Source organism: Suncus etruscus, chromosome 18, assembly GCF_024139225.1.
Source record: "Suncus etruscus isolate mSunEtr1 chromosome 18, mSunEtr1.pri.cur, whole genome shotgun sequence".
In the NCBI taxonomy this organism is placed as follows: domain Eukaryota; kingdom Metazoa; phylum Chordata; class Mammalia; order Eulipotyphla; family Soricidae; genus Suncus; species Suncus etruscus.
This window is the reverse complement of record NC_064865.1, coordinates 18,949,060-18,976,232: the sequence shown is the minus strand read 5'-3', so window position 1 is coordinate 18,976,232 and position 27,173 is coordinate 18,949,060. Positions and strand designations below refer to the sequence as shown.

Here is a 27,173-nt window from a genome sequence, read left to right as displayed (position 1 = left end):
AACCATACTATGTATAAAGCAGGTTAGTTTGTAAATATTGAGTGTTGTGCCATAAAATTTGAAGTTTGTGAGTATGGTGGACTGAATGGAAATGAGCTTGTAAGTGAAAGAAATGTTTGTTATTTTATGTTTTGTTTGTGGTATGTTTTTGGGCCACCCCCAGTGGTACTTGAGTTATTCCCAGTTCTGCACTCAGGTATCATTCCTGGCAGGCTCTGAGGAGCATATAGGATGCAGGGGATAGAACTCAGATTGGTCGTTTGCAAGGCAAACACGCTCCCTACTGTGTACTGACACCTGTTTGTGACTTTAAATATATATTTTTGTTTTTAACCTGGCAGTCCTGGAGGTGGGGTGACTCCTGACTTTGTGCTCCTGACAGTGTCCAGAAACTCTGTGGCACTGGAACCTGAACCAGGCCTTCTGCATGCACAAGCTCATGCAACACACAAGATCTCTTGAGCTCTGTTCCTGGGCTCTACCAAAAGCTCTCCAAGAGGAGAGTATTGACAGATCCTGAAGCTGATTTATCATTAATTAATAATTACTTAGTGGGTCAGGTCCTGTGGGAAATCTGGGGACATAATGATAACATACAAATGACTCTTACTTTTCTTTATTACCCCAATTCTGATGCTCAAGTCACCCAGTGACTACCAAATCCCCTTCCAGGCCTGGGGGTGGAAGATAGTCTTTTTTTTGAGAATTAGTGTTTCAGCTTTCGCTTACATGTTTTATAGCTCACAGAAGAAGGCTTGGTGGAATTAAGTGAGATAGAAGACATCGGGTTCTAGGAAGAATGATGGGGGAGGAATTTATTTCTGGGCATGTCGCTTCATCAGCATTTCCACTGCCCCTTCACATCAGCCTCTGTCCTTTCCAAGTGAATTAGGTCTTGCAGGCAAACGTCAAGAGGATGTGGATTGATCCTGGCAGGGCACTTGAATTTCTAATTACCAGATTCCTGACTTAATTGCAATTACCTGGATACCCAGGCAGGGTGAACTTTTGGAAAAGAATGTAATTAGTGAAACAGGAACTTGGCTGCTGGCTCCTTGTCTAGAGACACACTAAACAGCAGTGATAAATTCACATCGAGAGAGACAAGCCAGCCATCGATAAGCAATTCTTGCAGTCAGTTATATCTGGGACAGCTTGGTTCTGGATTTGGGGACAAAGGTGAGGTTGAAGCGACAGTATTCGTCTCTGGTTTTGCTAATAACATGGGGTAAAGGGGGCTGGAGCCATGGCATAGCGGGGAGGGTGCTTCCTTGCTCGTAGTCTACCTGGGTTTGATCTTTGGCATCCCATATGGTCCCCTGAACACCATCAGGAGGCTTCTTCCTTAAGTACAAAGCCAGATCATTTGATTCTTTGATCATCACCCAGTGTGGTCCCAAATGAACACAAAACAAGTACATGATATGTGCATAGGCACCCACCTTTATGATTATGGAATGACGGGGAGTAATAAGCCTGATCTGCCTGCCAACTCCTCACTGAACTTATGCATGACATTCTTGGGTTAGCAAATACAAAAGCTTCCAGATTCATGGCTATTAGGTGAAAAAAAAATAATGTTTTCTCTTATTGAGTTCTCAATAGTTGGTTTTCTTAAGCATCTCGCTAATGACAAATTTATCACACAGTCGGGAGGTTTTAGTCTGGTTTCAAATGAGAAATTTAAACTTGCTTGAAGAGCAGTTTTAGGGCTGGGGGGGGATACAGGTTTTGCACATTGTCCTGTTAGACCTCAGAATCCTATGATCCCTTGATCAGCACCACAAGCAGCTTCCCAGACACCCAGCCCAATCTCAGTCTGCGTTGCCACTTGGTGGGTCCCCAAAGGCAAAAAACAGCCATTGTCCTTTTGATAAGGAGAAATCCTGAGTACTTCCCTTTCCAATCCTCTCTCTCCTTTCTCCCTGTGGTCAGCATCCTGCCTGCTGCCTTAGCACAGAGTCCAAGTTCTCCAGTGTCATAGACGCTTACTTTGGGTTTATTAGACGCGTTTGATTCTGCCCTGAACCATGTCCTTTCTTGCTCAGCACATCCCTGTCTGCAGGCAGGTTCATTCTGTCCATCTGTGTTTAGTTAGTGCATCCGTTTTCTTTGGGCCACACCTGCCAGCGCTCAGGGGTTACTCCTGGCTCTACATTCAGAAATTGCTCCTGGCAGGCTCAGGGGACCATATGGGATGCTGGAAATCGAACCCGGTTCAGTCCCAGGTCAGCCCTACTGCCGTGCTATCACTTCAGCCCCATCTTTTGCAATCCTTTGTAAGTTGATCTGTGGCTTTCCATTTTCTGCTTTCCTTTAAAAAAATAAATTATTTTGCCATTGTAGAGTGTCCACCTGCTATTTTTGGAAGTTTCTGGGTACATTTTCCCTCCTGGGACCCTAGGGTGCCTCCAGCCATTCAGACCATCTAGTGCAGCCTTGACTGATCTCATCCCTGCTCTGGTTCTTGATAGTGGAAGGCTCAGCTCCTGTTACCATGGTGTGTGTGTGGGTGTGTGTGTTGTGTTGTGTGTTGTGTGTGTTTATCATATTTTCAGTTTAGGGCAATAAATTAAGAGCCCAGAGAGTGTGTGTGTATGTGTGTGTTGTATGTTGTGTGTGTTTATCATATTTTCAGTTTAGGGTAATAAATTAAGAGCCCAGACACGGGCGCCTGGCACTTTGAATTCCCAGGGTTTGAATTCACAGCTGTTTGAATAATGAGACTCTAGTAAAAATTTTAAATGGGGATAATAACAGTAAAAATCCTCCAAAGTTGTAAAGATGGAATCAGCCCCACTGAGGCTCTCTCCAGCTCCTACCTGGCTTGTGTCTCTATTGCTGTGATGGTTGGTTGCTTCTCGAGCTGGGCTCGCCTGCCTCCCCCCACATGCACCCCACAATCACACCCCCAAGGCCACTGGTGCATTTAGACACTGGACTCTTGTCTTTTAACTCCTATTTACTACTGTGCTCTTCTCTGTCCATGTATTCAAAAGATTCAGGGGGAGGGAAATAGAGACCATTCCACGGAACTGGAATGTTGGAGAAACAAGGCATCAAATGTTGGCCAGACTATGTCCACATGAAGCATGGCACATACTGAGCACCAACAGATTCCTTGTTGTTTCTCGGAAACACAAGTGCAGCTCGATTTTCGGCTCGGACTAATACAGTGTGTGCTCTGTCCTGGTCCAAAATGATATGCAAAGTATTTCTGATAGCCGCACACGACTTATCTGGGCTTGTTGAGAGTCTGTAAAATCTACTTCTGTTTTTCAGCCCCTGGAACTATGGGCAGTTGAGCTGGATTTCTAGTCTGTCTTCTCCCCACCCCCACCCCACAGGAAGCACACTGTGTGTTCCAGAGAGAAGCCAGGTGGAGTTTCCTCCAGTGGATAGTTTGTAGTGGAGGGAAACAGGGCCCACGGCTCTATACTATGGCCCCTGTGGGGTCTCCCCACTGAATAGCCTCCATCCCCCGTGGGCCAGGCAAATGGGCTCTGCTCAGCTCCTCTGCCTTCTTGCTGCTCTTGACTGATGTGCTTTTCCTCCTGTCTATCTGTCTTCCTCTTGTTCCTGTTAAGTAACCTGCCACCAGAGTGGCTTTGTCTGAGGCACTGGTCTCTTCCCATCAAGTGTGTGGGAGACACCAGGAGACACTGACAGACATGGCTGGCTGAATCGTCCTTGTCCCGCCCTTCCTGGGAACTCTGCCGCTGGGTGCAAGGATTTGACCTGCCTGTGATTTGACCAAGTTCCGGGAGGAAATTTTAGGAGCAGGCCTGGATCCAACTAGACCATTTTTTTTTTCTTAGAGCTTGAAGGACATACAAGACTATTTCTTATAGTGACTCTTTGTGTGTGTGTGTGTGTGTGTGTGTGTGTGTGTGGCTTTGGGGGGAGAAGGGCCACCTCTGACAGTACTCCTGGTTCTGCACTCAGGAATTTCTCCTGGCAGGAGACTAAATGGGATACTGGAAATCGAACTTGGGCTGCTGTTGGCATAACAAGTACCTATTACCGCTCGGGCCCCTCTTGTTTGTTGAGTTTGTTTTTATTTCCCTTGTTTTGTAGTTTTTGGGATCTTAACAGTCAATTGAGTGCTTCCTAAATAGTATTTGTAAGAACAAGTGAAGAAACCTTGGGGCACTTGTCTATGTCATTGGGCATTAATGGCTATGGGTGGAAAGGAGCATGTACTGAGCAGCAAAGGAACACGTGCACCAGGTTTGGTACGTGACTTTCCTACTGCTTGCCCATCTGTAGGGGTGGTTTCCTGAACACATTGGCGCAAACGAGGACTGGTTTTGTCACTGGTACAGTTGATGTGTGGCTTGTAATAAAAGTGGTGTTTTTGCCAAACCCACCAAAGAACTCTTTATTGCTGTTGAGGGGTGGTGGTCATTTTTAGACAATTCAGCTATTAGCAACAATTTGTCTGTTGGAAGTGACTTTCATCCCCTCTTCCTGTGACATCTGAGCCAGTGGAAGAGCATTACCCTCACTCACCAGGGCCATGTGAGTTTGCAAAATAAATGGGGATAAAGTATGAAATGCTGACTGATTCAATGTCTCTCTCATGTGTCAGAATCATATTTCTCACCGCTAGTAAGACAGAGAATCATGCCCGGGGTAGCATCTGTCACTTGGTCCCTTTCAGAGTTTCCACAGGGAGACTGGGCACTGGGCCCTTAACATCTCCCCTCTGTGGTTTTGCTTTGTCAACCTTCTCTGGCCTTTTTCTTGGCTTTTGATCAGCCCCGATTTGGGTGAGATTCGTTCCCGAGAGCAAGTTTATATCTGTTCTGGTTCCAGTCATGGACAGCTAACCTTTCAGGCAACAGTACACAGTTCTGCTAAATGATGATGCCCATTTCTTAAAACAACAAATACAACTCGAAGTTATAATCCATTTCTCTTACAAGGTAACATTCTTCACAGCATTTTTTCTGCAAGTGTTATGGCTCACAGTGAAAATTTTTATTCTTTTGTTTTTTGTTTTTGGGTCATACCCGGTGACGCTCAGGTGTTACTCTGGTTCTGCGCTCAGAAATTGCTCCTGGCAGGCTCAGGGGATCACATGGGATGCGGGAATCAAGCCACTGTCTCCTGGGTTGGCCACACCCCTCTGCTGTGCTATTTCTCCAGCCCTCATTTTTAGTCTTTTAAGACCTACTCATTCATGAGCAGTTAAGACCCCATCCAAAGCATGGGAAATATAGCATTTGGGTGGATCTGTAAAAGACTTCCAAATGTGACCTAAACTACCCACCCACCCTAATCTGGTCCCAGTGAACTTAAACCCTGTATTCTCCCCAGCCTCTTTGTAGAGCCCCTGCCTGCCCTGTGCCATTTGAACTTACACAACCATTTTGGGGTTTCTTTGGGGTTTTTGGTCTGCATCTCCCAGAGTGCTCAGGGTGCCTGGAAACCAGTCCTACCAATTCTTGGCCTCTTGGCCAGTATGCCGGAGGATGCAGCGCTACTGGAGCCACATTTAGCCATACTCAGGGTACCATGAGCAATACAGGGCCAGTCACGTGCAAAGAAACCTTCCCTGCTGTACTGTTGTTTTAGCCTTATCATCTCTCCTTCTTCCTCTTTTCTTTTAATTTTTTTTGAGGGGCCACCCAGCATTTCAGGAATCTCTCCTGGCAAGCTCTGGGTGGCTGTATGCCAGGGAACCTGGGTCAACCACGTACAAGCAAGTACCCTCTCAGTTATACTCTCTCTTCACTCTCCTTCTTCCTCTTTGACTTTCACTCTCCTTTCCTCTCCAAGTTTCCACATCTTATCTTTCTGTACAGAAAAAAACACTGCAGGCCATTTAAACTCCTATTCTTTTGTTAGACCTGAATTCAGTTCTAAATATTTACTCCACCTTTGCTTTCAAACGAAGATTTTGTGCCAACTTCAGCCTCTGCCCGTTTAAGTGAATGAAAACTTGCTCTTTGCAAGCGGTCCTGTTTCTACGTGTTCAGGAAGACAGGCTTCTGAAGCACAAAGAAAGCAGCCTCCTTCCCTGCTGGGCACATCTTCCTGAGCCCCCCCTTGTTAGTAATGCAGAGAGGGTCCTGAGGATTACAAATAAGGTCACAGTAGTTCAAGTTAATGAAATGTAAAGGGAAATCTAAGAGGTTTAAGCCGGAAGGAAGTACTTTGAAATACAACACCCCTAATAGCTAAGAAAGGCGAATTTATCTTTTTTTTTTTTTTTTTTTTTTTTTTTTTGGTTTTTGGGTCACACCTGGCAATGCTCAGGGGTTATTCCTGGCTTTATGCTCAGAAATCACCCCTGGCAGGCTCGGGGGACCATATGGGATGCCGGGATTTGAACCAGCGACCTTCCACATGTAAGGCAAACGCCTTACCGCTGTGCTATCTCTCCGGCCCCGAATTTATCTTTTGGGTCTTCAAAATTAGAACTACTCACAGAGCAGTCGAGAGAGTACATTGTGGAGGGCATTTGTCTTGCACCTGGCCAAGCCAGGTTTGATTCCCCGGCATTCCGTTTGGTCCCCAAAGCACCACCAAGAGTGATTCTTGAGTACAGAGGCAGGAGTAACCTCTGAGCACAGCTGGGTATGACCCCAAAACAAAGAACAACAAAATGTTTTTTAAAAAAAAAACTGCATTATGGGTCAGAGAGATAGCATGGAGGTAGGGTGTTTGCCTTGCATGCAGAAGGATGGTGGTTCGAATCCCGGCATCCCATATGGTCCCCCGAGCCTGCCAGGAGTGTTTTCTGAGCGGAGAGTCAGGATAACCCCTGAGCGCTGCTGGGTGTGACCCAAAAACAAACAAACAAACAAACAAACAAAAACCTGCATTAAGTTTTGTTTACATAAATATTTTCTGTGTCTAAGTGAAGCCTTAATTCTGGTGGCATCTTTAGGCCTGATCTACCTGTTTCCCTGGTGTCATTGTTGTGGACTCTCAACAGGTCTCACAGCGACATTCTATGTGTCTTAATCCACGGATGCATCACATCGAGTCCCTTGGTGAAGCTCCTGGGACGAATGTTCTTTCATTTTGGGTTTCCATGGAGACTCTGGGAGCTGGAACCAATGGAGATGATCTCCACAACACAGAAAAGCACAACTAAGAATGTCCCCATTTCTCTCAGAAGCACGGAGAGAATCTGTAATAGTAATAGCAATATTGTAATAGATTACTAGATGTTTCTGTAATAAATTACTAGATTTCCGTTGTGTTACATTCCAAAGGTCAACATCACATCCTCCGCTTATCATTTGCTGTGTCTGTTACAAGTGCATCCCGCTTTTCCTGCTTTGTTTGGCCTGAATGTGGTTATCGATTTGGTCACTCATGTATCCAGATGCTGTTTCTAGCCTTGATGACACCAGGCACATGTTTTTCCTGTCTGGTTCCTCTTCCCAGTTTTCTTGGTTGTGTCTTCTTTCCCCTTTTCCTCTTGCCCAGTGCTCCCCTGGACATCGGTAAGCAGGTCACACGCATACCTAGCTCTCCTCTGTGCACAGTTAATTCTCCTGTTCTGTGGGGTGGAAATCTCTCCTGGGGCTATATCCTGTATGTCTAATACCCACGGATTCTTAAAGAGCCTCAAATTTTGCAGAATCAATTCTGGGCTCCAGCAGCACCAAGGCTGTAGGAACTGTGCTGGCCTCATGAATTCTGTTTCTGGGGCCGGAGCAATGACGCAGTGGTAGACAATTTGCCTTGCACGTGGCTGACCCATAATTCGATCCCCCCAGCGTCTCATATGGTCCCTCAAGCCAGGAGCAACTCCTGAGCATCACAGGGTGTGTCCCCCCCAAAAAAAATAAATTCAGATTTCTCTTGTCTGTTCACACTTAACTGCTTTGACTTTTCACACAGTTGGACGCAGCATCTTCTCTCCCTGCCCTTTGCCCTCCTGTTGGATTCAGTGTTGATGTATTAGCTTTAATGGTAATAGTGGTAGAGGTGGACATCCCACCCAGAGCAGGCGCCAAGACACACTTGCTGTCTCCTGGGCTCTGAATTCCTTGTCTCCTGGTCCATAGGCCCCTCATAACATTATCCCCCAGAAGGAAAGGAGGGAGGGTGGGAGGGGGGAAGGTCCTGGGCATCCACCGAGAAGGGAAGATCATCTGTAGACCCCACCACCTCTGCTCATGCACACAGGCCCATCTCGGCCCTAGGACTCAGGTGGAATCACATGCTGGATGCAGTGAGATAATTTGAGAAAGCATGCTGTGGGCTCATTGAACCTGTGTACAGTGTCTATGCACACGTGTGCATATTATTCACTGTGCCCTCTGTGTCCCCAGAGTAATGTTGGCAGACTATCCTGAGAAAACTGCTTTCAGGCATGTACAGTTTGAGCCTCAGTGTCCCATGCGAGGCACAGATCTCCTGGCTTCGGGGTCTGCACACATCTCCCATCCCTCCCACCCCTACCTACTCCCCACTCTCTGAGCATATGTCCAACTGAAAATGGTGCATGGAGCTCTGCTGAGTATCAGCACTCATCAGCTTTAGGGGTCCAGAAGGTAGCTTGTGTCTTTCTCTGCTGCCCAGGGCCACACTGTTCCATCATGAGATCTGGGAATGTTTCTTGGTAAGGTACAGGTAAGCCCTGCACAGGGCCATCTGGCACCAAAGCCAGTCCATGGGATAGGCAATGGGCAGCCATGCCAAAGAGACTGCAGTTAAATGGGGTGACTGACTTTGCTGCTTCTGTGTGGCCTTCAAACCCCATTCAGCCCCACCCAGATAAAGTCTGGGTGCACTCTAGGGCATTTCAGCTCCCTCTGTCGGAGCATTTATTCAAGCTCCTGTCCTGTTGGAAAGTGGAGATCAGAGACCACTAGTTGCCCCATATCCAAAGCAGACATTCTGCTGGGTTGGATTCTAATTATCGGTCGTAAGAAGGTAATGAGAGGCTACACACAGCCAGGAAAGGCATCCTAGAAAGCTGCCTTTCTTCACAGCACCTCTGCATTTTCTAGGCCCTTGTCAGTGCCTGACCTTCGGAATTACTAGAGCCAAACCCTGGGCTCCTTGTCTGCAGAATGCTATACTCTGGAAACTTCCATTGTTCTCTCCAGGGGACGATGTAGAAAACTTTCTGTAATTTCCTTTTTCATTTGCAATTGCATAAAAAAAAATTATGTACAGAATCTAACGCGAAAACTTATCTGGGAAACAGAACATTTATTTCCGTGATGATAAATGGTTAGTAGTTCACTGGACGCTTGATTTGGTTTTATTTACTATTATACTTAAAGCAGTGCTGTTCTTACTATAGTTAAGGGAAAAAAATAGGCAATAAATACATGATGTTAGAATTTGATTAGCTTTGATAAGTGGTACTCCTGAGGACTTCAATATCCTATTTTGTTTTCTAAATTCCTTTTTTTTATTTTTGAAGAATGAAGTTATTACTTTAGCTGTTAAATTCCCCCCCCCTTTTTTTTCTTAAAGGAAAAGACAAAAGATGACACCATGAAGAATATTTTTCTTATTGCCAAAGAGAAGTGTAATTTTATTTTGACTTAATACTATATAAAATGAAGCTAATCTCCTTTTTTGTTGTTGTTGTTGTTGTTGGTCCCTTTGAATTAATATCTGTACTGGAATAGTTGCTATTCTGAGACATAAACTGAGAACTGAAATTTGCATCTTCGTTGTTTTATTTTGTTTTGTTTTGTTTTAAGCCCTTCCAAACCGAAAGCTCCAGAGGCTTCAATCGTGCTCTGGGGTGGAGATTTGCCTTTTGCAAACAGTTATGCCCATCTTTATAAAAAAAAAAAAGGCCCAGCAATAGACCAGTTTTTAATAGCAAAAAAAAAAAAAATCCACACCCCTTCCTCTCATCAGCAGCCTTGCGCACCCCCTCCTTATTTTTTGTTACTAGTTAAAAAACCTTCAGCAAAATTAAGTTAACACTGAATGTCACTTCCTAATTGCTGTAATGATCACACAGCTGTGCTTTCTACCCCCAGCTTCTAACACATGGAGGCAGCGGCCATCCAGGAGCACAGCCCCATTTCCTGCGCAGATCGAATTCTGCAGGCTGCATGGAGAGGGGACAGCGGGGAGGCAGCCACTGGGGTGCAGAGCCTCCTCTTACCTGGGGTCCCGGATTCTTTGTTGATTTCCTTGCTTGCTTGTCTCGTCCCTGACTTTCTCGAGTCTTTCACCCGGCTAGGTTAAGAGCCATTTTATTTATGAGCGTGTGGATTTTGGAAGAGGAAGTCAGGCTTAAATGAACCTGCAAGCAGCCCATCCGCGAGCAAGTTGCCTGCAGCGCTAATAATGAGAAGTGACAAGGCAATCCTGCTGGGTTTATTTATGACCTTCTGCCTTTGCTAGCTCCTGGGAGAAATGCCTTTCTAACCAGAACAATATTGTTGGAATTTGGCGCTGCGCTGAGAAATCCGACCGGAGCCCCCGGGGCCCCCAAACTGGCACTCGGTCAGCTCAGAACAGATTGCAACGCTGGTCCCTCTACATCTTTCCTTTGCTCCTTGGTTTAGTTCAGAAGGCATTCTCACCAGTCTTTATATACGGGGCTTTAAAAAATTCGATGGGCTTTTTTTTTCCAAGCCCCAATCCTCCTTTTTCCCTTGTTACAGCTTTTTAACCTTTGAGGAAACTTTGGAGGCACCTGAGATACTGAGAGGCAGGAAAATATGTCGAGGAGAGTGGCCTGTTTGCTGTCACTCTGGTTATCATTTCAGCTCCCTTTCCAGCCTTTAATTCCGCCCCTTCTAAGCAGCTTGCTCTCTCCTCCTAACCCCAGATGAGAGGGGACATTTAGGTGCTTTGATACGCAGAGAGATTTGTGTGGGAAGTAGAGTTTTTTCTTTGGGACTAAAAGTTCGCGTGGGTGTGTCACTTGGCATGGCATGAGTCCAGACTTATGGTCCTTCTGCTGCCGCCTCCCTCTGTAGAGTTGGCCTTGAGAAGTCAGGAAAGAGACACATGATGCCATTTCTTCCAGAACCTTAGGGTTCCAGGACACAGTTTGCTGGGAGTCTGTCCACTCAAACGCAGGTGGATTCTCTGATGTTATTTGACCCAATTCCCCAGTCAGGCCGGGCCATACTGTCAATGCACCAGTTATTAAGATCTGTGTGTATTGTTTTGCTTTGCCTCAAATGAGGCTTATAAATTCTCTCAGCCATTCTCACTAATGGATCTACCAACAGACTCACTGATGGAGAGCATGAGGGGAAATGTTGATTAAGAATCCCAGCTCGTAAGCTGCGTGATGGAAGGTGTGTGAGCTTGAGTGTGTTATTTGGTTATTTGTGCTGCCACATTGCGAGGTACTTCTGCCATTCGGCCCTCCGACTCTTCCCAAAAGGCTAATACAATTCTGCTATGATTGGTTAATTGTCTCCCCCCCCTTTTTTTTAAGATGTTTATTTGCTGTTTGCCTTAAACTGGGAATAAATTAATATCTGCTTATTAATTTGTTGCCATAGCTCTGGCTAAAGACTTTAAAAAAGACTTCCTTTCGTTTTATTTATTTTATTAACTAAGAATCTTTCAATTGTTTAGAAAAATGAAGATAGTTCCCAGATCAAGCCTCCCTCCCAAAAATAAACATTTTCTGAAGATTAGTCAACCCCTCTTAGATTATTTTTAAAACATAGTTTTAGTGGCTGGAGAAGAAGCACATGGATAGGGCGCTTGCCTTGCATGCAGCTGACTTGGGTTTGATCCTAGGCATCCCAGATGAGCCCCACCAGGCAAGTGATTCCTGTGTGAAAGCCAGGAGTAACCCCCAACTACTGCCAAGTGTGGCTAAAAACAAACAAATGGAAAAAAAAGATACGATTTTTCACATATTTATATGTACTCTGTTTTATATGAATTCAGTCATGTATGTTTTCTATTACCTCAATAAATGTTTTCTATTATTTCAAAAAGGATCACATCATTTTGACCTATGTATTAATTATATTTAAGTGGCCCATCACCCACTAATAAATTAACAGTTTCTAATTTTCTGTCAGGTTGATACCTAGTTTTTATATTACTTCCTATTCTAAATGTAGCTCCCCATTATATGGCAGAAAAATTAAAAGCAGGAATATTTATTAATTGCATATTTTTTATGTAGTTCATTGAGTCTTCCCAGCCTCTTGGAGACAGACCACTTTTATGGGTGAAGAAACTAAGACTTGGGGCCGGGTAGGTGGCGCTGGAGGTAAGGTGTCTGCCTTGCAAGCGCTAGCCAAGGAAGGACCGCGGTTCGATCCCCCGGCGTCCCATATGGTCCCCCCAAGCCAGGGGCAATTTCTGAGCACATAGCCAGGAGTAACCCCTGAGCGTCAAACGGGTGTGGCCCAAAAACCAAAAAAAAAAAAAAAAAAAAAAAGAAACTAAGACTTGGGAACACTAACCTTCTAGCCTAATTCATACCAGTAGGAAGTGACAGCAGAGACTGGAAACGCCAATTCATACTCCAGGTTAGCTGTCCCCTTCCAACCGGTACCTGCCGGTCTGTCTGTCTTCTGTCTCTCTGTCTGTGGTGGCACTCTCTTTCAAGAACTGCCAAGGCTGTCCACGCTGTCTAAAGTGATCACTAACATACTGTCTGCCACACGCCTGGGTATCTGCTACATATTAGTACTGTATTTGCCGGCGTATAAGATGACCCCCTTATTTTACAATTAAAACATAGGTTTAGGCCTGTATTCGCTGTCTAAGACAGATCATTCCTGTACTGCAACTGTATGTACCACAGTGAGCCAATCACAACAAGCAAAGGTTCAAAGGTTATACTGTAATAGACTTCCTCTCTGACTCTGGCCAATCTGAGCAGGCTTTTGACAGTGTAGATTCGGGTACAGAACATTGTATAATTTGCATGCATAAAAAGCCTGCTTGGGTTGGCTGAGTTAGAGAGGCGGTTGAGCAACCTTACAGTGATTGGTGCAGGATTGAGTTGGAAAATTTGTTTTATGGCAATATCCAGACGATTTTCATTTGCCGGCATTTCAAAACGTTTTTCGGGATATACTCGGCGTATAAAACAACCCCCGATTTTCGGTTGACTGTTTTCGTTTCAAAAGTCGTCTTATACGCCGGAAAATACGGTAAATGAAAGGGAAGATGTACTTGTGCCAGGAACAGAGGTGCTTTGTTCTACATTTGGGGATAATCAGGCTAAGACCAAGGTTAAGGAGCTTGCCTGAGATGCAACAAAGCAGGACTGGCCCTGAGGCTACCTGCAGAATTCTCCACCTGCAGAATTTCTGCTACTGCCTCAGTGCTCCCAACCACATATCAGGAAATGGTGCAGGGGTGCAGCCCTACCTTTGTTTGACCACCCCTAACTGGCAGTCTTTTCCTTAGTGCTCTCTTCACGGCAGATGGATCCAAGATCTGTGAACTCAGTCCAGGGCCAGCTGGAGTTCCAGAGCCCAGGTTCCCTTCCACCCCTGCCCCCAATGCAATTGTAACCCTAATCATTATGACATGTTTGAGCACCAGGGAAACAGCTCTAGAGCACTCGAGCAATACAGCTTTCACAGGAGGGGCTCACAGTAGATATCAGGATGGTGCACAGCCTCAGCCCCCACTTTTAGGCTAGTGACCACCAGAGTCTAAGTCCAATTTATTTCAAAGCCAACTATTTATTGGGATAAAGAGGAGTTAGTCAAACTGTGTGGTAGACTTCCCACTTAACATCCTTCCATCTCTCCCCAGATAGAGATATGGAAAGGGAAACAAGATAATTTCCATAGCCTTATTTTTTTAATATATCTTATTATATAATTTGAACCATCCAGCTTTTATGAGCTCCATGTCTTGGTCTATATTACCTTTAAAATGTCTTCTCAAAGTGGTTCACTTGGGTGAACCATGGTGACCATACCATGAAGAACTATTCGTGGGTCCTGTACCATGCTCCAGTTCCAGGAAATGACTTGTGTGTTGTCTTGCAGGCTGGATGTGGGTGGCCCCAGAAAGGGGTGGTGGTTGAAGGTTAGGCTTGAAGTTTAGGTTGAAGTAATGACCTGTAGCGTCTTTACTGCCACTCTTGTTCCTGTTATGGAATTGTTTCTGTCTCAAACCCTAATGAGGTTTAACTTTCGCCTCTTTTGGACAGTCATTTGTAGGAGCATCATTGTTGTGAGACGGTTTCACTTAGAGGATAAAAATGTCACCTAGGGCTGGAACAATAACACAATGGGTAGGATGTTTGCTTTGCACAAGGCTGACCTGGGTTTGATCCCCGGCATCCCATATGGTCCCCTGAGCCTGCCAGGAATGATTTCTGAGCATAGAACAAGGTGTAACCACTGAGAAACACCAGGTGTGGACAACCCCCCACCCCCAAGTCACCTAGCTTCAGGGTGGTGCCATGGCTAACTGCCTCTGTATGAAGCTGAAAAGGGCCTCACTGTGAAAGGCTCTTGTCTGAGTCCAATTGTTTTATCCTTGGAAAGAAAGCAGATGGTTGCTTTGTGGCTTGACTCTCAAGGAAATGTGGCATGTCTTGAATTTTATTTTTAAGCTCAAAGGTTCTTCTCAAAGCATTCCCACCTGTGATCTAGTGAGACTGACTCAGGTAAAAAGTATCTGGATTCTTGGAGCCAAAGCACTAGCATAGTGATTAGGGCATTTACCTTGCACAGCAGACCCAGATTCAATCCCGGGCATCTCATATGGTCCCCCAAGTCCATCCGTAATAATTTCTGAGCATAGTCAGGAGTAACCCCTGAGTGTCATCAGGTGTATTCCTCCCCCTCCCCCCCCCCCAAAAAAAAAACCTGGTTTCTCTGACCTTTTGTAAAGAGACTTAAAAATGATTGCTCTGGGAATAGAAAACTTTACACTTTTTGCTGCTTGAACCCATTTAGACGCTTTTTAACAAAATTATTTCAGGTTAACCTTCCCATTTTTTTAAGTGCTAAGGAAATCAAGCAACTCCTCTGTAGATTTATGGGCATTAATATTTTTAGGGGAAGGAGGTTTTCAAGAGGCCAAATTGTCATTTGAATTCCTCTGGTCATAGCACTTGTTTCGTTTTCATTCTGTTTTAACTTCACCTTGGAAATAGCAGCATTTTGACTCTTGTATCTCTTGTAAGTTGCATCTGTAACTAGTTCCTCACATTTTTGAAGTGGCAGGGGGACCCCTTTCCAATTTCCACATCATGTTTATATTCTTGGTTTTTCCCTAAGAGGCCACTGACAGCAACCGAACTCCCTGGCCTGTGAAGCTAGTGAAAGGGCTGCTTTTGCCTTGCCAGCCCTGGCCATGGTAGCACCAAGCTCCAACCCTTTTCCATCCTTCCAGACCTTCCCACTGCTGCCCTGTCTCTATGGCAACACTGTGGTATTTGTGATTCTCGAGCCATGAGTCATCACAGGTGGGATTTTTCTTATCAGGCTTGCATAGACCACTTGCCAGGACTCCACTAGGTGGTTTCTGTGACATGCCTGTGAGATCCTGCCAAAATCTGTGTTAGGGCACAAGGGAAATGGCTCTGCTCTGACTTGCAGAAGAGCTTCTGCATTTTGGTGCACCGGAAAATTCTCAGAACAGGGATTGGATTCCTGAGCACCCCCAAAACACTTAACTGGGAGTAGCCCTCAAATGAGCAAATTCACACAGAACTAACCCCTTCCCCGTGGGGCACCAATTCCTGGGGTTTGACTTTCCAATCTGAATCTGACTCTTGTTTTCCTTGTCTCCTCCCAGGGCTTCCTCTCTTCCCTGCTCCTTTCATTTCTCTGAGCCTCATTCACCAGTTGACATCTTGGGGTTCTTCCCACCCTCCAGTGTCCACTAAGTTCCAATGGAGAGAGTCCCAGGCACTCATTCATTCCCCCTACTCACCTCAATGCTTTCCCCACTCAATAGAGGAGGAAATTTGGGGTGTGAGAGCGAAGCTGGGTTTGAACCTGTGTCTTCTGGCCTTGGATTGTGTGCACTGAATGATTTTGTTACATGCTGAAGAACTTGTGAAAACTCAGCTTGAGACATGCTATACTGTGGCCCATGGGCCTGATGGGATGAAAAATGGTTACAGGGATCACAGTGTCCTCATGAAGAGTCCGCAGAGGCTCTTGGGGGGCGTGAGGGAGGGATGCTCTGGGAGGTGAGGAGAGCCAAGGTGGTATCTTTGTGCCACTTAGAACCAGCTGCAGACCTGGCCATGGCAATTGTAGGGCCGACATGGGGCAGTGAGGACCCCCACCCCATTAGCCAGCACTTCTCTGTCCTGTGTCTCTGCCCCTTCGCATGCGCTTTCCTTCTGACTTGCTCTTCTGGGCTTTGCCTCCTAATTCCCACAGCCACCACATTCTCCCCCTTTTTCTCAACCGCCTGATTTTCCCGGTGCTGCACAGGATGGGCCTTGCCATCAGCTCAATTTCGAGATTCTTGGGAATGTTTGGGATCTTGCCCATTCAGTGCTGCTGCTGCATAGTGTCCTTTTTTCAATGTCAAAAAATAAGAATCTTTACTTGTTTATTTTAGCCCACTAGAAAGTTCTGTTTTCTCCACCTTTTGGTTGTCATAGTACAGAGCAGGTGCCCCAAGCTCTGCCTGTGCACAGAGAATGGAGCTCCCAAGATAAGATGCCTTATAAAATGGTTACAGATAACTGCCCAAAACTTAACCTAGGTCATACTCTGTTGTTTTTGGTATTTCTCTTGAATAATTGCTGCAGACAAACACAACCCCCCCCCCCCCCAAATAGCACTCAAGTTACCAAGGAAGTATTTAAAGAAAAGTAAGGTATTTGCAAGGCTGCAAGTATGTTCCCCCAAACATTTGTTGATTGAACTTCCAAAGTCCCTCTTCCCTTCCACTCAGCTATGAAGCTTAGTTTCTTTCCCTGATGCAGACTGCGCTGAGCCTTCCTCATGACTGCAATCTGGACCAGCTTTCTGGCCAGGTAACCTGCAGATATAACCACCTTGACTGAGTGACAAGGAATAAGTTAAACATAATTGTGGCATGAGAGGGTGTTGTCTACAGGCCTCCTGGTGCCGTAGGACACTCAGACTTCCCGAGCTAACCCTGAGAGTACCCCCATGCATAAACTAGAGGATCACCTCCCAAATACCTAGCATGGAAGGTCAACACCAATCTGTCATCATCCTCGTAGGAGGAAAAGCCTGAGTGGAGGAGCCTGGGAGAGGTGGTAAGTCAGTAGCTGGAAGTTGTCTGCAGGAACCTGACTTGACTCACGGACTTTGCTAAAAAGTGGGAAACATACAGCTAAATGTGTGGTTTTGGGAGACCTTAAGACTAAGTTTCCTGGTTTTATGAACATGCCGTGATTCTGTCAAATGATAATAGGAACAGACAGAAGCTGATTCAGATTCACTCGCTCTCTTTCTCTTCTGTCAACTCAGCTCAAAGTAAAAAAAAAAATTTTCAGTTCTTTTTTGAAAGATGTAGCTCGAGTCTGAGTGCGCCTGCAGTTCATGTGAAAAGGGAGGAATGTCCAAAACAAAACAAAACCCCCAAGTTTTACTATTTATTCTGCAAAGAAAACTTCCCTCTTATTCCACGTAGACTCCATATATTTATGAATTATGTGTTTTTCCAGTTTCATTTCTTTTTTAGTGGCTAATTTATTTGCAGGTCTCTATTTTAAAATATTTCATTGCTCTCCACTGAAGAAATAGATGTCTCCTAAGGGTTCCAGGCTATTCGTTTTTAAGTTTTATTTTCCAAAATAGTACGTGTTAAGCATTGCGATTCTAAGATCAACAGGACTCTCTTTACCAGGAGAGATGTAAAGGTGCACTGATTGCTTCACAGTTGTACAGATTTATGATCTGCTTTCAGAGAGAGAAACAGGTACCAGTAGATGAATTCCAGGCTACATATTTACAGATTAGGTTCGTTCGTCAATTGCAATTTTTACTTTGAGTTTCATGCCTGGCATTAACTCTGGTAAAGCACCTCCCATAAATTCCCAGTCCCCACCTCTCTCTTCTGTGCTATAATTAGGTGGTTTTTCCCTGATGACAAAAACCTCACAGTTGTTGACAATTTTTGAGGAGAATCTGTAGTTAACTGTTAATGCATAAGGTCAAACACTATTCATCATCAGGTTTTTGTTGTTGTTTGTGGTGATGGGGATCAAATTTGGGGCCTCAAACTTGCAAGTCAAGTGTTGTACCACAGAGTCACATCCCCAACCATCAGAATCATTATTTAGACTCAGTATGATGAATGTCCTCCAACTCACTGTTTTGTTTTGTTTTGTTATTAGGCCACACCCAGTGGTGCTCAGGAGTTGCTTCTAGCTCTGCATTCAGTAATCACTCCCAGTGGTGCTTGGGGGAACTATCTGGGATACTGGGGATCAAACCTGCTCTAGTCCCTTTCCAACTCACTTAATTTGCTGCTGTTTACATATAACTGGAATAAGTTGGATGACTAGGTCAGCTCATGAAATCATTCTAATCAGAAATTAATAAATATGTAATCTGAATTATAGAGGTACTTGGGCACTGTTAATTTTTTTAAAAGCCTATTTTAGAAACGTACTTATTTGTTAAGTGGCACCTGTCCCTTTAGTCATGTATAATGCATTTTTTGTTTTAAGCACTTAAACCATGATCTATGTATGATCTTTAGCTTTTCTTTTATTTCTTTCTTTTTTCCTTTGGCTTTTTAGGCCACATCCAGCAGCACGCAGGGCTTACTCCTGGCAGGTTCGGGGAACCATATGGGATGCCAGTAATCAAACCCATGACTGTCCTGAGTTAGCTGTGTGCAAGACAAATGCCCTACTGTTGTGCCATCTCTCCGTCTAGATCCCTATACTGTTAAAAATGTTTAGTATTTGGTTTTTGGTTTTTTAATGTCCTTTGAAATCTAACATTTTATGATTTTTTAAATTTATTTTTTATTTAAACACCATAACCAAGATTGTTCATAATACAGATTTTTCCCATAAAGTTGTTCATGATTGAGTTACAGTTATGTAATGTACAACACCCTTCACCAGTACACATTTTCCGTAACCAGAATCCCCAGTTTCCTCCCTGATGTTTTAATTTTGAAAAATGCTGACCATTCTGAATATTTGTTGACTCTGTTCCTGAAAATGCCTTGTGCCGGGGCACATGAACATCTCAGGTGCTTTATCCCCAACCATACCCTCCCCTGAGCCCCATGCCTGCCTTGAGTCCTGCCTTTCACAGGCTGGTTCTGCCCCTTTTCAGTCCAAAGGAGACCCCCATTTTATCCCGTTTTGCTCTGTCACACAGCTTTGATTCCAGCAGTGTCTCTCATAGCAATAAATAAATTTCTTTATAGAACTGGAGACAGTACAGCAGGTAAGGCACTTGCCTTGCATGCAGCTGACCCAGGTTCAATCCCCAGCACAATACTGGTCTCCCGAGCACTTCCAGGAGTGATCCCTAAGTGCAGAACCAGGGTTGACCCTTGAATGCAGAGCCAGACTGAGCCCTGAAAATCACCAATTGTGACCTAACCCTCCTAAACACAAAGAAATAAGTATATTAATTATTTAATAATAGCCTATTCAAAAGGGTTAGCATTTACACATCTATGGCTTTTTTTTTTTTAAGTGTTTTAGCACCAACTTGGGTCTTGGCTTTTTCATATGATGTAATTAGTTTGAACTCTTTTTGCCCATAAATACCTTCAGGGGCATAGGTCTTTGTGGTCCTCTGTATAATGGGTCCTACCTAGGGCTGTGACAGGAAAGATAATATCCTTTCCAGACAGAATATTCCTAAATGGCACTCATCCTTTCCTTTTTGCCAGACTATTTTTAACTCCCTGCCCCATGAAGGGATCTGTTTGTTGTTCTTTTCTGGTCTGTGTGTCTCAAGACTATTGTTAGTCTCAGAGACAAGCCGAGAATCTCTGGATGAGTTTCAAAACTCAGAATAGTTTAGGATCCCCTTGAGATCTGTGCAGTGGGGGAAAAAATTCCTTACATGACGCAGAATTCTTTCATAGTTAGATTGTTTCCCTGTCTAAATTTAGCAATAACCCCGGCTTAGCAGGAAGTCCTAGCTGAGGTTCAACCTTTAAAGATTGCTTGGATTTTATGGGCTGGTTTTGTTGTTGTTGTGTTGTGTTGCTTTTCAATCAAAGGCAAGAGCGGCTGTTTTTAACAGTTTTCACTTAGGAGAGTAAGTTGAACTGAGATCGTGCTTTTTTGCAAAGTTTGGCTTCGCCGATAATTCACAGAATGTCTTCTTCCAGTCAGAGCTGCCCAGAATGGATCTTATGCCAAAGAAAGAATGCTGTGAATCAGGGGCAAGTCATTTCCCCATCAAAAATGGTTCTTGGAGATGTCTCTGAAAATGGAATTTTGACTCATAAGTTTCCCTTGTGTTCCCTCTGGCTTTGTGATAGAAGTTTGTCATTCATGGGACTCTTGACTATTTTTGAATATACATCTAATATATTGCCATACATTTGGAAGAGATCGATATTCGTTATTTGGACATGTTTAAAAATAAACTCAGATATATAACTGGGACTGAAGATAACTTTTTAGACCCAAAAATTAGCACTTGGAAAAATTTCCCTGCTTGATTTCACCTTGCTCTGCCTTTGCGTGTTGTAATTCATTTAGACAGGAAGTCTGTGCTTTTAACTCATTTGCTGTCTAGACAAACAAGAGAACAGGAACTTGGGTAGGTAGTCTTGACATGCAGCATTGCCCGCAGGCTCACTACAAAGAAGCCTGCAAACATGGGAACTGAGCAGGCGCTTCCTTTTCTGTTCTGTGCTGGTCTGGTTACTGGCTCAGAACTCATGTTACTTCCAAGCTCTTTGTCTCTCATATCAAATGATGATTCTAAAACCAGACAAGAGGAATGGAAGAATTTGGCAGCAGTTCCCCAAAGCCCAGTCTCAACTCCAGCCAGACTAGTATCTGGGGTGCTTGTTCAAGTTGGTGCATTGCTGGGATGCAGTGTGGGCTTGGCTCTGCCCAGCAAAGAGTCTGCAGGAATTGCGTGGACCAGCCATACTGGATCTGTGTCGACCCTCCTCAGAGTCACTGCCCTTCCCTGGCATCAGCGAGTGACCTTCCTATGACTTCTGTCTGGCACTAGGAGACACCACAGCTGAGAAAGTGGCAGAGTGGCTAGAGAGAGTAGGGAAAGCACAGGCCAAATGTTATATAGAGTATTCTGGAAAGGGACCCACACACCCCAACCTGGCTCCCCAATGTTTCTTCTGGTCAGAGATTTTGTCTCTGCTTCTAATTCAGTGCTGACCCCTCACTCTCTCAGACTCTCTCGGCCTCTACTTAGTGCTGCCCAGGGCAGCATGTCCCACCCCACAGGACACCCCTGAGAGGGCCTGGGAGGATCCTATCAGTGGAGGACCCTGGCACAAACTGGAGGCCAACAGAAGGAAGGCCCACAAAGGGAAAAGGGGAAAAGGGGAAGGAACATGACTTCAGGGCATCTACATTTAAAAAAAAACAAAAAAAAAAAAACACTTAAACCAAAGAGTAACATTCTCTGTAGACACCCCGTTTTAAAACCAGGGGTTCTGGGCCCGGGAAGATAGCATGGAGGTAAGCATTTGCCTTCCATGCAGAAGGACAGTGATTCGAATCCCGGCATCCCATATGGTCCCCCGTGCCTGCCAGGGTGTGACCCAAAAACCAAAAACAACAAAAACAGGTTTCTGGGCCCTTTCCAGAAAGAAAATCCACCCACCTACCCCCAAACATCTCCCATCATCCTTAAGGGAACAAAGAGAACTTACTATAACCCAGTAGTTTCCAGGTAGTACCCAACTACTACTACAAAAAGAACTACTGCACCCCAGTAGTTCCCAAGGCTTGCAGAGCTCCCAGAATAGTTCTAGCATCCCTCCAGAGAAACCTTCTCCACTTTGGGGGGGCAGTTGAAGTCAATCCCCCATGGGCAGTATTGCTGAATTTATCCTATAGAAATCTGAGGTGTTAGGTACATTGAATACCATTGAAAAAGGCAAAAGTCCTTGCACGAGGCTGACCCGGGACAACCCAGGATTAATCCTCAACATCCCATATGGTCCCCCTGAGCCTGCCAGGAGCAATTTCTGAGAGCAGAACCAGGAATAACTCCTGGGCACCACCAGGTGTAGCCCAAAAACAATAGAAAAGGAAAAAGCCAAAGGTGTTTTTAGAAGCATCTACACTACATAGAAGCAAGTACATTTGATTTCTTTTTATTTAGGTGGGCAACACCAGGGATTGTTCTTGATGTGGCACTCAGGGTTCACTTCCAAGAGTGTTTGGGAGCTGCCAAAGATTGAATTTGCAACACCTGCCCTGTGAGCACCCCCTCCAATTTTGTTCCTTGTTTTTATTATTTTACAACAGAGGTCACCAAGGCCACATCCAGTCATGCTGGGACAGGGGTTCCGAGATTGCCGCCACTAGAAGTTGCCTCCCATCCCAGCCACGTGCTGTCTCTTGGCTCGTCTCCCTGCTTCTCCATATCTAGTCTCAGGGCTATCCTACGTGTTCTCTCTGCCAACTCTGATGTTTCTCCCACTGCTGAAGCAGCTGGCAGCTGATGGGTTGAACTTTGGGGCTTCCCTTTTGGCCCCGTGTTATGCATATTTGCACCCCACGAATTTCCAGAGAATTTTCAGAATCTCATAGGATTGCTCTTGCTTTCTCCACCGTACCCCGCAGCATTTCATTCTTTTCTCCTTGTCACTTGAGGGAAATTTATACATGGTGAGCACAGGACAGAGGGAAGGTATTTGCAGAGAAGTTTCTTTGAATTTATATTGTGAAGTAAAACAAGACTTTTAAAAATAAAGTCATCGTTTTGTGATCATTAATTGCCCATCAATGTTAGGAATTAATATTCCTTAGGGTATTAAGAGAAATCTTCAATGTCCTTGTGTTGATATCAGATGATAAAAACCCAGTACGAGGGGCTGGAGCAATAGCACAGCAGTCTGCCGTTTGCCTTGCACATAGCCAACACACATCAGACCCAGGTTTAAGTCCCAGCATCCCATATGGTCCCCCAAGCCTGCCAGGATTTCCACGCTCAGAGCCAGGAGTAGCCCCTGAGCGCCACCAGGTGTGACCAAAAAAAATAAAATTTAGAAAGAGCACAATAGATAACAGATGTTTTGCCTTGTCCAATTGGTCAAGTTTTTTTTTTTTTTTTTTTTTTTTATCTTAATAGAATTCTCTTGGTTTGGGGACCACACTTCCAGCTGGGCTTGAGGTTTATTCCTGACTCTGTGCTCAGGGCACCCAGAGTTAGGGATCAAACAAGAAAGGCCAGCCTCTCGCTGTTCTCTTGAAATCCTGAACTTGCCCTGCAAGTGGCTCATAGTCATTGTCTTTCTTGACAAAGAGAGGCAGAAAGGGAGAGGACAGGATAGAGGGAGGGAGGAAGAAAAGAAAGGAAGAGAGGGAGGAAGAGAGTGTCCTCCCTGCAGTCACCTCACCTGCCAGCTTTCCAGAAAAATGAATGGAAGCAGTGTAGCTTGAAGGTGCCTCAGCTGGACTGAGCCCTGAGCAGGTCTCTGTTCCTTCCAGGCCTTCTAGATCTGCGAGCACTTATATAAGGACAGTCGTGGTGTACCCGCTGACTCAATTGTCCTCCAGAGGGGGATTAGTTACAGAGCTTCTTTGTTAACAAGGCTGGATGTTTAAACTGCTGCAGAACTTATTTTCTCCACATGTTTTTTCAGCTCTACATACAGAAACCCTAGGTCTCTTCCAGAGTGGGGTATTCCTCATGGGATGGGGAAGGCGGAGCCATAGCATAGCGGGGAGGGTGTTTGCCTTGCACTTGGCTGACGCAGCTTCTATTCCTAACATTCTATATGGTCTCTGAGCCTGCCAGAAGTAACCCTTGAGCGCCATCAGGTATGGCCCAAAAACCAAAATTTAAAGAAGTTACTTGCGTATTGGGGGTGGAGTGGTGGCACAGAGGTAGGGTGGTTTGCCTTGCACACAGCTGACCTAGCATCAATCCCTCAGCATCCCATATGGCCCCCCCAAGCCAGGTGTGATTTCTGAGCACAGAGCCAGATACCCTGAGTATCACCAAGTGTGACCCAAAAAACAAACCAAGAAAAGTTACTTGTGGTCATAGAGAAATTATATGTTTTGGCCACACCCGGTGGAGCTTCTTTGCCCACCCATTCTTGACTCTACCTCAGAACTGTTACTCTGATGCCTGCAGAGATGGTGCTGCCTTGCCGACTTCCTGCCTGTCCTGAGGTCACCTCCCCGATGCTAGAAGAACTATCAGGTGGTTCTCTTGTGGCTCTCTTGGTGGGGGCTTAGGGCTTTGTTCAGGGGGTGTCAGTTGTGGCTTCTCTCAAAGCATCCATGCGCCTTGAGAGAAATGCCAGTTGCGGTGCGACGTCGTCATCCCCCCACCCCCAAGCCTGCGCACGCTGCCTGCATAGTGTCTGTCCCAGCATACAATTTGATGTTCACCCACCCACTCCTGTCCTTGGCAGAGATTTGCCTATGGGCAGAGCAAAAGCAGGCAGGGTCCCATTTCAGCCAGCTGGCAGTCCCTGCCAGCCTGTCCCCTGCACCTTTATGTATGCTTGCCAGAGTTGGGGGTCCTAAAGGGCCCCCTAAGACCCAAGCCACTTCCAAAGGCCTCTCTGCGGGCCACACTTGGATTCATTCAAGCATCCTATTGGTCAAGTACGAACAAAATCTAGCCCTCATTTCCCACCTCCCACCTCTGTTCAGGACTATAACACAGACCCTTCATGGCCATGACTTAGAGAGGAGACATTTGCCACTTATATAACACAGACATATTTCTAGGTCCTGGCTTACTTCCTTTTGGAACTTTTTGGACCCTGCTTCCCCAGGGTGATGTTTCCAGTCCTGCTGGTCCCTACTGTGTTTCTTATTGGCAAGCACAGACCAGTGATGGGCACAGTCAGTGGATGGGCACACACCACTCTACTCTGATGGGATTCTCAGCAGAGGAAATGTTTTCAGTATCACTCAACCTGCTGTGAGGGTTTCACCAACTATCCTTTATGATATAAAAGAAGTAGCAGGGGCTAGAGCGATAATGTGGCAGAGAGAGCATTTGCCTGGCATGCAGACGACCCAGGTTTGATTCCTGGCATCCCCTAGGGGTTCCCCCACCCAGCACTGCCAGAAGTGATTTCTTCGAGCAAATCCAGAGTAACCCCAGAGCTCTGCAATATGTGGCCCAAAAACAAAAACAAAACAAAAAAATTAAGCCACAGCCACATTTACTCATATGCTTATAAATATAAACAGAAGATGTCCGGGAGCGGGCTCTGTGGCTGCTGCAGGGAGGAAGACCTTTCTAAGACAGGTGACCAAAGTCTCCCCTCTCCTCTTCTCCCACTGTTCTCCCTTCCTATCCCTGTCGTCCTGAGATCTGGACTCTGGGACCACTGTGTCTGTCCAGCAGGGAGCAGACTCTAGATCACACTCATAGTTTGGCCTAAAATACTGTGAATAGGTAAAGCATTAAAGACTTCTGTTTTGCCAACACAACCATAGAGAGAATTATGATATTCAGAGGTAATGTAGCCATTTTGGTCGAAGCAATAGCACAGCAAGGAAGGGCATTTGCCTTGCAGCAGCCAACCTGGGTTCAATCTCCAACATCCCATTTGGTCCCTGAGCCTGCTAGGAGTGATTGCTATGTATAAAGCCAGGAGAAACCCCTGAATGCTGCCGAGTGTGGCCCAAAAAAAAAAAAATAGAAAAAAGAAAGAATCCATTTCTTGCCATGGAAAACCTGTTTGGATTGGTGATTACTGCTGTTGGCGACCCCAAAGTGTCCTCGATGTCATTGTTTGTCTTAGCTTGGGAGTGGGTGCAAATTGAGCTAGGAATTTGTTCCTGAAATCCCAAGTGTCCCTTGTAGGGACCAGAAGAGGTTGCAGAACAGTGGCCAAAGTGCCCAGGGTCTCCCTGCCTTTCCCTGCAGTCTTTGGTGGGGTGGGGCCATTGTCTCCACACACACTCTCAACTCCTGTGATTTTTCTCTCTTACTCTTAGGATCTGTCTGGCTCCATTGACGACCTGCCCACAGGAACAGAAGCCACTCTGAGCTCAGCAGTGAGTGCGTCAGGCTCCACGAGCAGCCAAGGGGACCAGAGCAACCCGGCTCAATCACCTTTTTCTCCACACGCATCCCCACACCTCTCCGGCATCCCAGGGGGCCCATCACCGTCTCCCGTCGGCTCTCCAGTGGGGAGCAACCAGTCGCGCTCCGGCCCCATCTCTCCTGCCAGCATCCCAGGTACTCGCTGCCTCGAGGTTGCACTGACTCCAGTGCTCAGAGCTTCACATAGTTGCCCTAATACCCCCCTCAAAAAGGCAGCCTTTTCCCCTGCATGGTGTAACAAGTCCACTAAATGAACCCCATCCTTGAGGTGTGTGTGGGTGAGAGAGAGAGGGAGAGAGAGAGAAAGAGAGAGAGGAGAGAGAGAGAGAGATTGAGAGAAATTGAGATTGATTCCCAAGGAACTGGAGAGACTCACTGTTTTGCCTACTCCTCTTCCATCTTTCTTGCTTCACCCCTTCAGACCCCACCAAGAAACCTGCTTCCCTTTGGCAGTGAACTGAATGTTACTTTTCTTCCTGTATGACTCTTGCTAAGTTCATGTAGGTGGTTTCCGGAAAGTTCTTGTCACTAGCAGAATCCAAACCGAATTGCTCAGAAACTTTCTAATAGCTTATGGTCTCGAAAGCATGACTGACATGGCTTTATCTGTGTGAGGGTTAAAGTTTTTGTGGGATGTTGTTGTGTACGTGTGAACATGTGCAGTGTGCTAGTTACACATGCGCCTAGCACCCACTTTAGGAAGGAGACTGTCTTGTTTTGTATTCATCTGTTTTCCTTCCTGAGTCCCGTGTTCTCCTCTGTCTTAATAACCTGTGAATATGTTTTTAGTTGTTTTTACTGGGGGAATGGGGCAAGGGTCAAAGAATTTTAATACCAACTTGGTGATAAGTATATATATATTTATATATATATATATTATTGATTTGACTCAGTCTCGCTCTGTAGAAATGTGTCCCGTCTAAGAGACACTTTGCAAGTCTGCAGCATCCAAAGGGACTGCGTGCAGGAGTCGGGACAGTGCTGGCTGTGTCTGCAAAGGTCACTATCCCAGGAGCAATAGATATGGCCTTTTTGACTAAATGTTGGATCTAGGCCTCATCCCTATTTTGT

General features: G+C 45.4%; 1 protein-coding gene across 2 annotated transcripts in view; it reads left to right on the top strand.

The window, feature by feature from the left end:
- The window catches only part of ARID1B (AT-rich interaction domain 1B), a 322,235-nt gene that overhangs the window by 231,226 nt on the left and 63,836 nt on the right, over window positions 1–27,173 (top strand). For both annotated transcript variants that reach the window (XM_049765312.1, XM_049765313.1), the window contains one exon: window positions 25,994–26,237. In XM_049765312.1, the coding sequence (XP_049621269.1) occupies window positions 25,994–26,237 (244 nt within the window). The remainder of the gene's footprint in view (window positions 1–25,993; window positions 26,238–27,173) is intronic.